The following is a 13,704-nucleotide window of genomic DNA, read 5'->3' on the forward strand; positions in this document are numbered from 1 at the left end:
GGTAATCTCACATTCGATATGTTCCAATAATTATGAATCAGCTTTAGGAAAGGGATTTTTCAAAAAAATAGGGTTGGATTTTAGAGTACATCTCCAGGGCATCCAGGGCATCAATGAATTCTGTGATGAAACTGAGAATCAGCTGATTTAACATTAGTTTTTTCGATTGCACTTGGACGGAGCATTTTATCAGTCAATTTGTGAGCATATTTAATTGACTTTCCGACTTCAATGTTGTATAGAGACCCAGGATGTTCAATCTTTGGAGATCCAATTTTAATTCCACAGAATTTAGGGCATTCCAAAATTCTTCTTTTGACGAAATTATTCTATAGGTTCTTAAAATTACGGGTTGAATCAAAGATAGGAAATTTTTTCCAGGATTCTTCTTCTGAAGAGTGAATGTAATATCTCAATGGCGAACCGGAAAGTAATTCTTCGAATGCGAATTTGCGGTTTGCACTGTAGTTGTAGTTGTCGACAAGTGTACAGCTTCATGTACAGCTTGTCGAACAAGATCATAATATTTTGGTGTTGAGTTTGGTAACAGGATTTAAGCTGACAACATCCTCATACTTCCCACACGAACTTTTCATCATAAATGTTAAGATAGTTTTTGAGGGCACAAAATCTTCATTCAGTCCATATAATTTACCGTTACCATAGTCCACTTTTTTTGCTGTGTTAATTTCGTCAATTAATAGATATACATTTTTATGTATTGGACTCAAATTTTCATTTCTACATTTTAGGTATTTAATGGTGGCATCATTAATGTCAGTGCTGATAGTGACCACTCCAGAAACTCTCGTCAAGTGGGACACATGTGGCATTGTAAGAATTCCTTGCATTTGATGTGGTTTGTAAAGAGGAAGACTAGTTTGTTTCCCCATTAAATAGTTGGCTAATATTTCAACCGGATATCTAAGGCCTTATCCCTTTTTCATCGCAAGGGTTAATTGTTCAAGCAAAAAATTGAATTTTGCATCGAAAGTTTCACCCATGTTAAAAAAAATCTGCCTCACTTTTGAGTGCATCAATCACCATGTTCATTTACTCCTCAACTATGTACCCATTCAAAAAAGCCAAGATATTTGGTAATTGAAAAATGGATTGGATAGTCCATTTTCTGCTCATTATATGATCCACTTTACTGAGAGGTACTCAAAAATTCCCATGGACCATGACGAATGTCATGTATTTGAAATATTTCTAATTGATGCTTTATTACTGTTCTTCCTTGAACAGAATCAAAATGAAATTTGGCCAGCAAGAGTTCATTTTCAATATTTGCGATTGATATATTAGTAGGACTATTATCTAAAGAGATATATTGAGTCTTAATTTCGTCGATGGAAGTAATGTTATCCGCTTCAAGAAACTGTTTGCCAATATTTTCCGTTCTACTAAAAGATAAAGTGTATAACTATTAATATATATAATTTAATAAATAATATATTTCTAAAAATTGTCAACCTCAATAGGGAATATGAATTTTGAAAAGCACACAAACAAAAACATTAAAAATATTACCAATACTCTTCTTGGAAACATGACTGAGTAGTTGCTCTACCACTCCTTCCATCTGGTTGATGTCTTGATAAATAAGAAGGCCACTCCATATCTCTCCCTCCATATAAATAACGTACTCCTTGGACTAGCTTTTATTTATGAGTACTGGCATCTTCATCATGAGGTCGGAAACTTTTCAGACCATCCTCGTACTTAAATTTCACAGTATTTATTATTTATTTAACGGATCTCAATATTTCCCAGGATCCGTCATTTAAACCTTTGTTTCTCGGGATGCAGCTCATTGACAATTTTCAGGGATATACAAAATTCTACTCTAAATGTATGATAGATGTGGTAAATATGGTCAATATGAAAGACATTAGAATGAAGGGGGCATTTTTATATTCATTTCACAATTGCAAAATTATTAATAAATGACTTTATTCCTCACACCATATGCTTGTTTTTTTCTTCCAAATGATTGTATGTAATATACATACATATAATATATGACATATCGATGCATTTTTAAAGGAGAACATTTTTTTTCATATCTTCTTGTAATGGATGGTTGTCATATGTTTAATCTAAAAAATATATGTATAATATGAAGAATTCTCATTTTGCTATGATGAAAAAATATATGAAAATAAGGGAAAACCGTATTGTACGGTCATAAAAGTAAAAAAAATAAATATATGACGGTCATTATACACTGACATCGCACAACAGTGGAAGTGCAATATATATTTTATTAAATGCTATATGTTTTCAGTGTAAAAAATATAATTGAACAGAAATACCATTGAGTTGTAAATTCTAAGCACTTTCGGTATGCAAAAAAAAAAAAAAAAAAAAAAGATAAAAGTAACTTGGCAATCCTGACAGTTTTAAAAAATGTTTGAGGGAAAGCAGCTTAGCTCCCATTCTAAGCAAAATAAGTTTTTCCTAATTTCTGTGGAGACAAAAGAAACAAACAAAAAAAGCCAACATATTATACTATGGTTCTGTAACTAATTGCACGATCTACTTGTTAATTGAATATATTCATTCATTATTGTTCTTCATGCCAAAAAACAAATTCGCCGCAATAGTAGATGAAAAGTAGCTAATTAATACAAAAAGTACACACAAAAATGTGCTTCATCTATATTAATAGAGTATGTAAAGGGTAGGCCAGTAGAACGTGGACTCAAGAGATGGATTTAGAAATACATCAATAATCTTATGTTTTTTAATATAGGCGAAAAAAAATAATGCTAACAAAACATGTTAATAGGTTTTTGCAAAAAAGTTATTCAGCTATGGCAAGATGTTGTACCTAAGGTCCTTACAGTAGGCCTCCTGGCCAAATTCTGTCCAATAACGGAGGCATTTTCTTTCCATCAGAATAAATTTTTTTTTGGGCCGGAGGTTTAGAGGGATAAGCCCCTTGGGCCTCTTTTTTAGTATCCACAAGCCAGCGGTCGTTCCGGCAGTTGTGGAATAGATCAACTGTGAAAGTCTTCGTTTCCCAGAAGTTTTTCAAAATTTACCCATTTGCCTTGATCCAATTGAGGAATTTCTTGCACCTCTCGAGCCTCCTAGCTTTTCTGTCCTCGGTCAGAAGGTGGCGTTGGGTCCATGTGAAAAACAAAAACAGATCCCAAGTTTTACCTTATAGCTTTAAAGTACTCTCTGGCTCATAACATCATATTCAACTTTTTTGTGAAGCTGTATTATGGTATTATTTTATTACTGAGAAGAGAACATCGAAGTATTGACTAGCTACGCCTGAGTGTGTTCATGAGAAACGGAGACTAACACTGAGGATATCTTGAGAAGTTTCTTTTCTTTATTATAGATGCAAGGTAAGACTATTCGCCGATGAGTAGTTACTTAATTTTATCGCTTCATTTTTTTCCTTTCTAGTTTGTCAACTTCATTGACTCAAGTCGAGACAACACGAATAGGAGTAGAGGAAATAGTCGTGGGGGAAAACCACAATTATACTTTCCAAAGACCCCAGGGTTTACTATTAGCTATTATCAATTAATTAGTACTTTTCTGAAAACGTAGTTGTTCGTAATCCAAGGTATTACTGTATATTTACGGGGGAAAAAGTTATACAGTTGTTTAAAGTCTAAACAATGAATGTAGGAACAAAAAAGAGCCACAAAATCAAAAATAAAGATATCATTTCATTAACTTAGAAAAATAAAAAATAAATAAAACTTTGATCGCATCATTTATATTTTTGGCTTATTGTTATACTTTTGATGGTTTTGAAGTATTTTTAATTCTCCCCCTTCCACCAGAATAATAAAAATAAAAGAAAGTTAATTTAATGTGGAGAATTTTCCAAAGTGTATAGTTATGTCATTTATTAAAATCTTCCAATTTTTTCTAACTATTGAATATATCTTAATATTTCTTAGGTCCATAGAGACATTGTGTATTTTGAAAATTTGGTTTGACTGGAAAAATTATGCAAATTGACTCAAATGGTGATTTTTAGTTCGAAAAACCCAAGTTGATGGCATATTTTTATTGAATGAAATTATTTTTTGTCATAATGAAACTTAGTATTTATAGGGCCAAATGAAATCATATATAATTTCTTTTTAATGGTTTGTGGTACAACATTTTCTAGGAATGTTAAAAGATTCAACACATAAACGTGGTAGCTACTATGAGATGTTAGTAGAAATTGACGTGCTCCTTCTTCATAGGATGACATTTCTATGATAGGATATAAAGAATATTACGATGGTTCTGTGACTTCTTTAGACAGGTCCCTCATTTCATATTATTCTTCCTTCCGCTATTTAATCTTTTTAAGGAGTAACATCTACGACAAAAAAATAATAAAAAAACAACAACAGATTAATCAATATTTTTTTTTGTAAATACAAATATATTTGTAACATATATATATATATAATAAAAAAATATTGTCAAATATAAAAAAATAGTGGGAAAAGAAAAAAAAAATTATTGCCATATATCTTCAAATATTATTCATTTTTCTGAGTATTATTGTTCAGCCCATTAAGTGGCATGTATATCAACTTAATTTTTGTTCTTTCTTTTGCTAATTTATCCACACAAGTCGATCCTTAACTTGAGTGCGGCGGTCGTAACCATTACTGGGGCCATTCCAAAATGGATTGGACAATGTTCCAATCCCTATTTTGACAAGACTATGGGTAATATCTGAGGCCAGGGACAGCTTTATCGTGAGTAGGTCTTAGATCAAATATAAATCTGCGGGCCGTTTTCTTTCTTTTTTTTTGAAAAATATGATTATTTTTCCAATGTACATAAAAAAATCCTAATTTTTCTTAAATGAACTTTCTCCGCTTCAATTAAGTGTGAATGGAAAAGCTAGAAACACCCTGGCTGCTTAGGCTGCCTTGGTTTAAGGACACCTCTAATCCTTAAATAATCCACTGGGTTACGCTCGACTCAATCGAACCTACACAATACTTCAAAATAATTATTCTGATATTAGTAACACCAGCAATGATAATAATATGTGAACCATACGATTGATATGTAAAATCGGGTTTGATCCGGTGCCAGTCTATTATATAATAAATTAGAGAAAAAATAACTTTTTCTTTAGAAAAGAGAAAGGGAATTTGGAAATTGAATCTCAACATTACCAGAAATACATTCCCTATTCAAAAATTAACATAATGATTATGGTAGTAATAATAAAAAAAACAATAATAGGAAGGGAGCCATGGCACTGATGTGAATATTATGTAAATTAAATGTTTGTTGTTCCATCACCACGTGACTACTACTGCTAATAATGATGGATCTCGGGAATGCATCGGGTGTTTATTTTTGTTCAAAATTGGCATTTATTTATTTACTCACTTTATAGATCAGAGTCCCCATAACGCTTTTCAACACATTTGCTTACCTTAAGCGGTATTTGTACCATCAATATTTTTTTTAATCCATTGGTTTAGGAATAACAAAATGAGTGTCACACTAACTAATAATTCTTATACTAAACAACAAATTGATATTCAATTTTGGTATCTGTCTTTTGAAGCTTGGCACTAACTGAAAATGAGGTGAATTAAAATATGAAATAGCGCCATCTATGTATAAATCCCAGACTTTTCTGCCAATGTTAAATGATACTAAAAGTAAACGAACCCACAACTGCGGTTCAAAACACCCGTTTGAACTTGAAAATAGAAGAAAAAATATGAATAAAAAAATGTTGTTCGCTTATCTGGGACCGAGAATCGAAAAGAATATTTTTTTTAAGGAATAGAAACTACTTGGGTCTAAAATTAGGAGCCAAAATCCATCAATATATAAACGACAACCTCAAGTCTAGTCCTTAATTTATGGATCAATTCAACTACATTAGTCAATTTCAAAAAGGAACCTAAAAATAAAACCAATAAAATTTTAAAAAAATAATATTATTCACGGTTCTGCATCAAAAACCGTGAAAAATATGCAAGCTACCCGAATATTAAAGAAAAATACCTGATACTTCCCGGATCTAAAATTAAGGCCCAAAGTTCATCACTAACAATATCATATTTGTGTGTTATTTTTTTCATGTTAAAGAACACGACGCAACTTTCTGCCTTCTTCTTTGATGATGTTTTTTTCTACTTCTTTATCGTTCTACCTCATTCATTTGCATATTTATTTGATATTTGGTGCTTTTACTCGTATCTACATATTTATGAATAGCTTTATTACTCTCTATAAATAAATAACATCATATGATCGTTGATCCGTGATTAATAGTTGGATTGACAAGATTATGCGTTTCGTCGTTGTTGTTGTTAGTGGGGAAAAAAAGAAAGGAAAGAAAAGTTGGAAATAAATTTACTGATTTGAAAAATTTCATAATATTTTTCCAAAAACAAATTACAGATAATTTTTCTTGTGAGCTGTGGACGGCGTTTCTTCGTCTCTTCCTCTGCTCAGTGTTATAAACGTTGATTGGTTGAATTAAAATTAGATCTTGTTGAAATGCAACAATTATTTAATAATGATTCCATAATGGGAGAGAGATTGTCTAATTAGTATACGATTTTGATCTTTATTCCCAGGGTATTATCTCATTAAGGAAACCTTTACAATGTATATAGTCTTCAGCTGTCGATTTTTATAGTTATTTTTGTTCTGATCATAGATTTGTTGAATTAGAACTTAGTTTTATTTAGCTGCTGTGAGTCATTTCCAACAACTATTGATGATATTTCCATTTATGGTTAACTACCAAGTATTTTAAAACCATTTTTCTGTTGTTGTTTTTTTGGGAGGAAAGTTTTCAAAATACTTGATTGAGGAATTGTGAAATTTTATTATATAATGTTATCTGTATACGGATAATTACGATTTGGAAAATTGACATTGAGGAAAATTACTCGTCATTTACTTGTGTTTTTAGATAGAATAATTTTAATAATTCAATATATAACCCTCAATCAATTTGTATCAAAGGTATTTACTTTTGTGAAGAATTTCAAAATGACCCTCAAATTTTATTTCAGTTTTTTTACATATTGCCTAATTTAGTATGACTTATTTGTAGTTGATCAATGTTTACACATAAATTCAAAATACTCATGTAACTTAATTTTCATATATAGACCAATTTTTATGCAATTACAGTTTCATTTCATAATCTTTAAAAGACATATATTTTAATTAAAATTTAGAACAAATAACTTTTAGTTAATTTAATTTTGAGGCTGTAAGACTTTAACAAACTGTATAATTTCTTGCATCTGTGGATCTTATTTTCTCTCTTAAACAAAGGATCCTCAAAAAGTGTTTTAAGCCAACTTTGTTGAACAATGATAAATTTAACATTTTTTTTTACAGTATTACATTTTATTAATGAAATGATTTATAATTAACGTTTTTAAACAAGATATACATTACCTGGGTTAAGAACCATTGTATAAGGCTTCAAATAAATTATCGATTTGGGAATTTATATCATTGTATGTATTTCATTTCTATATAAAATTAAAAAAAAAAGAAATTTCAAACTTTTGACTAGAGTTAGTTTATAACATCTATCCTTTGGCTATTTGCTTTCGAATACATAAATGTACAATATTGTTTTGTATATAACTGTATTTCTTCTCTTTATCTTTAAACTATACATAGGTATACATATTATGTACATAGTATAACTAAAAACTGTTTAAAACAATATAATAATATGTAAACATACATATAAAAGAATAAAAAGTTTGTGATTGTGCTGTAAATGTTTTCTATTCAAACGACGCCATTTTGAAAGCTTCCCACTCTCTCTTTGTTGAGTGCATTAAAAATCCTATTGTTCATTTGAAAATGATATTCCTTAATTTATTGTTTTTATCATCTTTGCTTTCTTATTCATGATTTCTCTAAAGGCCATGCATAATGTTTAAAGTCATTTCCACTCGATTTCATTTCTAATATATAAATTTATGTTAAATAATAGCAATGCATCAAAATTGACTCATACTTAGAGTTGTAAATAATATCACCTAAAACGAGGGAAGGAATTTTTGTGGTTGCAATCTAAATTATTATTTTTACTATTACAAAGCTGTTGTCATTAATCTTTAAATATTGAGGAGGGAACACTTATGTATAAAGTAACCAACTGTAATTATCCTTATAAAAACGTGGAGTACTAATGATGATTTATTAGGAAATTATATGCGTAAGTCCTTGTTGGATTTTTGAAATACACATAAAATTAAACAAATTATTGATAACATCTATAAAATTAAGTAGGACTTAAGATCAATTTCTGTTGTAGTAGCACACATATCCCTTTGTGTGGTTGAGTTCTTTGCCCTTTGTATGTATAGTTTTGTAATGTATGCATATAAGTATAATGAATAAAGTTTAAACAAGCCAGATATACATTTGTTCTAACTTTCATAAGTCACTAGGCTTGAATTGTAGAAAGCACTTCTGACAAGCTAAATATAGGCTAACACCGTTTATTTTATCTAATTCTTCCGTCATAGACAGCTGTTATTGTGTCAAAGAGATCAACTCCACCTATTCCCTTGTTATATTTAGAAAATATATTAGGAAATGTCTGGTTCATATACTTTTTTTTCAACTCTATTTTTTCCTCTTGCCTTAAAAATATAATTTCTTTGAAACTGTCTCTAAAACTTTTAAAATAGTGATATATTTGCTTTGAAAAATATATCTTCTTATAAATCACTAAAGAAGGATATAAATGATTAAAAATTGTTATGAGCAACATTTAAATCACAAAAATATTTTTATTTGAAATTTAATATGTAGACTTTATAATTTACGAGATATTCCCCTTTTCCTAGAACCCATAATTTTAAATTGAACAATACTCTCGATTTGAGCAAGACTCTTGAGTTAAATTAATTCATAAATGTTGTGTGTAGATTAAAAAGATCATATTTATATGTAGTAGTAAAATAATTAAGCTATCACCTGTAATTTAAACTCAACCAATGAACGTTTAGAACATTGATAAGGGAAATATGTGTAAAAGTCCACTGCGGAGAATAAAATAAAGCCTACATTTTTGTGTCAGGGGGGGTAAGGCCATGCTCAAAAATACAGAAATTGTGTGGATTTTTTTGCTATTTGAAGCCACTGCATGGTGCAACACAACACAAAAATGAATGGCAAGTCTCAAATTACAATAATAGATACTAACTAGCAGATGTGAGTCCTTATACTACAAGTCCAAGTCGAGTCACAAGTCTTTGCTCAAACCTCCAAATCAAGTTCAAGTCTTTGAGTATCTGTATCAAGTTTGCAAACGTTTTGAGCTTATTTCAAGGTCACAAATATAATATAAGGAACACACTGTCAATATACGGTCTTTTAAATTGACTATTAAAGAGTTTTTGAGTCCAATTCATGTCTTGAGGCTTAGTTATGGAGTTACAATCAAGTCACAAGACTTTAATATTGAGATCAAGTCGTGTCGCAAGTGTGGAGCTCAAAAATGTGGAGAAAAGAGAACAGAGTAAAGATGGGGCAGTAATTTATAGCAACCCTGTGTTCGTTTATAGCGATATCAATATTGTATATATGTTCTAATATCCTCTCAATAATTTAAAAACAAAAACTAAACAATAAAAAGAATAGAGAAAATAAAAATAATAATGTAGACATTAAAGTTCTGATAATAATAAAGACATAAAATATGGACGGAAGGATATTTAAAAAATAAATAAAAAACCGGAGCTATCTATCCATCTCTAATAAAAAGGGGGGAAAAGAGAAAAAGAATGGAAATTCTCTGACTCAGCATTACAAAATATATATATGTACCTAGTGTACATAGATATACAGTGTTGTTCCAAAGTTTCAAGTCTAAAATGAACGAATTAACCAATGACGTATATATTATATCAAAAACAATATTTAAAATATAATTTATAAAAATTATATTAAGGATTATAATTAATCTTGAATCCACTGTATGCAGCAAAAACAGCTTCAAGGTGGAGGCAGAATTTGTGCTGGTGCTTTTGATATAGGGTTATAATATGACATTCCAGCACTTATTGACAGATTCCTTTAAGGCCTCGCCATTTGGGTGTTGGATTCTTTAAGTCAATGACTTTACTTGCCACCAAATATTAAAACCCAGGGAGTTTAGATCTGGAGAGGCAAAGAGATCACGAAACAAACTATAACTGAAATGATGATTCACTTTTTCATCATCTCTGCTGTCAGGAGTTGTACTTTTTGGGGGTATAGAGGGACACCAAGAGCTTCTATGAGTATGATGCGCCTTGACACGGTAGACCTTGAGATGTTGACGTCCATGTCCATCCCCGGTTGGAGAGATCCGACTACTCTTCATAGGCTTTTACTGGAGCTTCATTAGTCATTTTTTGGACGAACCCTCCTGTGAACTTATCCAAAATTCTCACACTATTCGATGTGCACTTTGAAAGAGTTATCTGCAAGACATATTTGGGTCCAATAACTGTTTTTGATTACGTTTAGGTGGCAAGCCTGGTTGCAATCTTTCGCCTTTGTTTTTCTTCCAACATGATAATCAATTCTAATGTTTTGAATTTATTGTAAACAAAAAGAGAAGAACCCGGGCTCTCCAACTTTAAATGTTGTTTCAAAAAATTGCATAACCCGTCATATAAAAAGATGGTTCCGTTTTAGGTATTATATTTTTTCCTCATGCACAAACACCCATTCTAATGGGGACAACAAAAAAAAAGGACCTTATTTAAGTTTGAGGCCTCTTAGAATTACTGGCAAAATAAATTTGATAATTTTTTTATTTTTGAGTGTGAATTGTACATTTGTAGGCCTCTTGTACCACCGTCACAAATATGATGCACTGAGTCAAAAATTGGACTTTTTATCTACTTTTAAAGTTCTAAAAATACAACATGTAAGCAACACACACATATATATATATATATATATACCAAAAAATGTTTGATAAAAAAATCATCTGAAAAAATTACTTCTTGTCCCCCTCAAATTCAAAAGCTAATTCAATTCCATTGCACATTTCAAAACATTTATGAAATGAATTAAAGAAAGAAAATTGAATTAAATACTGATATACAAGTACTTCATAGATTAAATAGAAACGTGAGAATATAAAAAAAAATCAATAATATCTTTTATGGCCTTTAACTTAATTATATTCTTTGTGTTTTATAGAATGGAGCAAATCCATCTTCACGCTTTGAAAATGATTTCTCACCACTTCACATCGTTTCCAAACTAGGACATTATCAATGCCTCCGTGTTCTACTTAGCTTCAAGGCACCTCCTTCGATCACAGCTGCTGTAAGTAATGAATTGTTGTTGTGTTGTTTCGAATAAAATTTTGAGTTTATTTTTAAATATCTACAAAATATAGTCGATTTAAAGTTTTTTTTTGGAATCGGTTCGATTTATAATCACTTTACTTCTACAAATAGAGGGTGTAGCAACATAACTTCCTTTTTCTAAAATAAAACAATAGAACAAGTTTTATTAAACAAAAAAGTTTTATTTTTGTACCATAATAGTAGTTCACATTTAAAATTTGTGTTTACATGGTTTGGTGGTCATATTGGATAGGTGACGTCCTCCATTGTTGAATAAATTGAACTCTGTTAATTGAAACCCGTTGATTTTTTATTTTTTGTTTCACTTTCAATTATTTTTGATTGAAAGGTTTTAAAAGAATAATGATTATTCATACAACTTAATAGGTAACAATCGTATTTTATAGTTATGGATGATTAGGTAATTAGTGATTGGCGATTATGCAAAGGTCTTAAAAATGTTGGTTCCAATGAAACAGTTTGAACAAACTGCACTAATTTAAAAATTTTGTTCGATGTTATACTGTAAGTGCATGTTTCTCAGTTTTCAAACTTATGATAGTGACTGGCTAAGTAAAATTTAGAATGCTACCTCTGGAATTAAACCATGCTCAGCCAGCTACTACTTCTACAGATATAGTTTCATGCATAATGAAGGAGGAAGTGATATTGTACATTTGTAGGCCTCTTGTACCACCGTCACAAATATGATGCACTGAGTCAAAAATTGGACTTTTTATCTACTTTTAAAGTTCTAAAAATACAACATGTAAGCAACACACACATATATATATATATACCAAAAAATTGCTCCACCTTGTAATTTTAATAATTTATTATAATTTTAACTCTAAAGTATTTTCTTTTAAGTCCTATCTATTCTATTTAATGTGAAAAAATTTTATAAATACATTTATAATAAAAATTAAAAGCAATCTTTTTTTGATAGAATTGTGACATTTGAATATTAAAGTATTGTCATGAGTTTTATGTTGTTGTACGTAATATTGGTGATGAAAGTGATAAAATGCAATTGACCTGTATAAAAAATCAAGGATAACAATTTTTTCATACCTATAAAAGATTTGACAATTGATTAGTTACACCTCATCCTCTCAACAAACAAGTGACATAAAGTCTATAAGAAAATTAATTAGGTGTATGAATATGCATAATATTTTTTGAAAGTACTTCATCGGCAATACACAATGTACACAGAGTGAGGACACAAAATTTGAATAGTATTCAATTACGACAAAGTCCCATAATTTTTAATGACGAGTTTTCATTATGCAAATAAATGACAGCTGAAATAAAAATAAACAAGTTTTGTTTTTATCCCATATCTCTAAGTGTACAAATGTTAAAGTAACAACAAAAAAGATGACACGCGTGCAATCCCTTCACCGTCGGTGAAGCGATTTCTCAAGCTCTACCCTCAACCCCATGGACTTTGCAGTTTGGGGTGTTTCGGAAAAAAATTCTGCTGTACCTTTAATTCAAATTTGGATTTGGTTCGAGCTGTCATCATAACAGTGTAGTAAGCCATTGATACGGCCTTCATCCTCAAAAGCTGCCAATCTGTTGACCAGCATGTTGAGGCAGCTATTAATTGTAATGAATCAAACCTGTCGTTAAATATAATGTTTTAACACATCAAAAGTTGGGTTTGAGTTGTCTTTGATTGACTCTATAAAACTCACATTTGTCGTAATTTAGTCATTCTACACCAAATTTTGGGTACACCTCTAGTGTTTCTTACTTTTTTTACTTGATACAAATACAATTTTTGTATTAGGTGTTATTTTGTTTCTTTATTAGTATCGAGATAAGACTAAATTTTATTTATTTTTCAGAGAGGCATAACACCCTTGCACCTGGCATCCCGTTATGGGCATTTCCGTATTGTGGAGTCTCTTCTTCGCCATGGAAGCTGTGCTAGCGATGTGACACAAGGAGGTGTAAGTGCATTGCATCTTGCTGCTCGCTTTGGACACACCAACATTGTCTCTTCACTTCTCCAATTAGGTAATAAAAGGAGCAGTTTTAGGGGGAGGAGAGTGTTGTGGTAATTTGCCGTAACCTGAACTTGTAAAAAATAGAAGCCCCCGCCCCCCCCAAGAGTAGTTTTATCATCGATATTAATATAGCAAGGTTAGTCTCTCTCTCTCTCTGTGGAGCACTCATTTTTGAATGTGTACTTAATATCTTAGAACAGTGTAACTATTTGATCTAAAGAAGAACAATGTAGCAATGATAGTGTGAGCTAAAGCTCAGTGCGTCATATTTAAAAAAAAAAAAGAAGAAGAAGAAAATGATATTAAAAAAAAAGAAAGAAAAAAAAAGACTATGCTCAGTT

The 13,704-nt window shown here is 30.7% G+C and overlaps 1 protein-coding gene across 1 annotated transcript in view; it reads left to right on the forward strand.

The window, feature by feature from the left end:
• LOC121120677 (uncharacterized) overlaps positions 1 to 13,704 on the forward strand; it is a 65,293-nt gene that overhangs the window by 14,004 nt on the left and 37,585 nt on the right. The window contains exons 2-3 of the mRNA XM_040715543.2: positions 11,194 to 11,322; positions 13,202 to 13,373. Coding sequence (XP_040571477.1) covers positions 11,194 to 11,322; positions 13,202 to 13,373 — 301 coding nt within the window. The remainder of the gene's footprint in view (positions 1 to 11,193; positions 11,323 to 13,201; positions 13,374 to 13,704) is intronic.

The sequence above is a fragment of the Lepeophtheirus salmonis genome, chromosome 6 (assembly GCF_016086655.4).
Source record: "Lepeophtheirus salmonis chromosome 6, UVic_Lsal_1.4, whole genome shotgun sequence".
Classification (NCBI taxonomy): domain Eukaryota; kingdom Metazoa; phylum Arthropoda; class Copepoda; order Siphonostomatoida; family Caligidae; genus Lepeophtheirus; species Lepeophtheirus salmonis.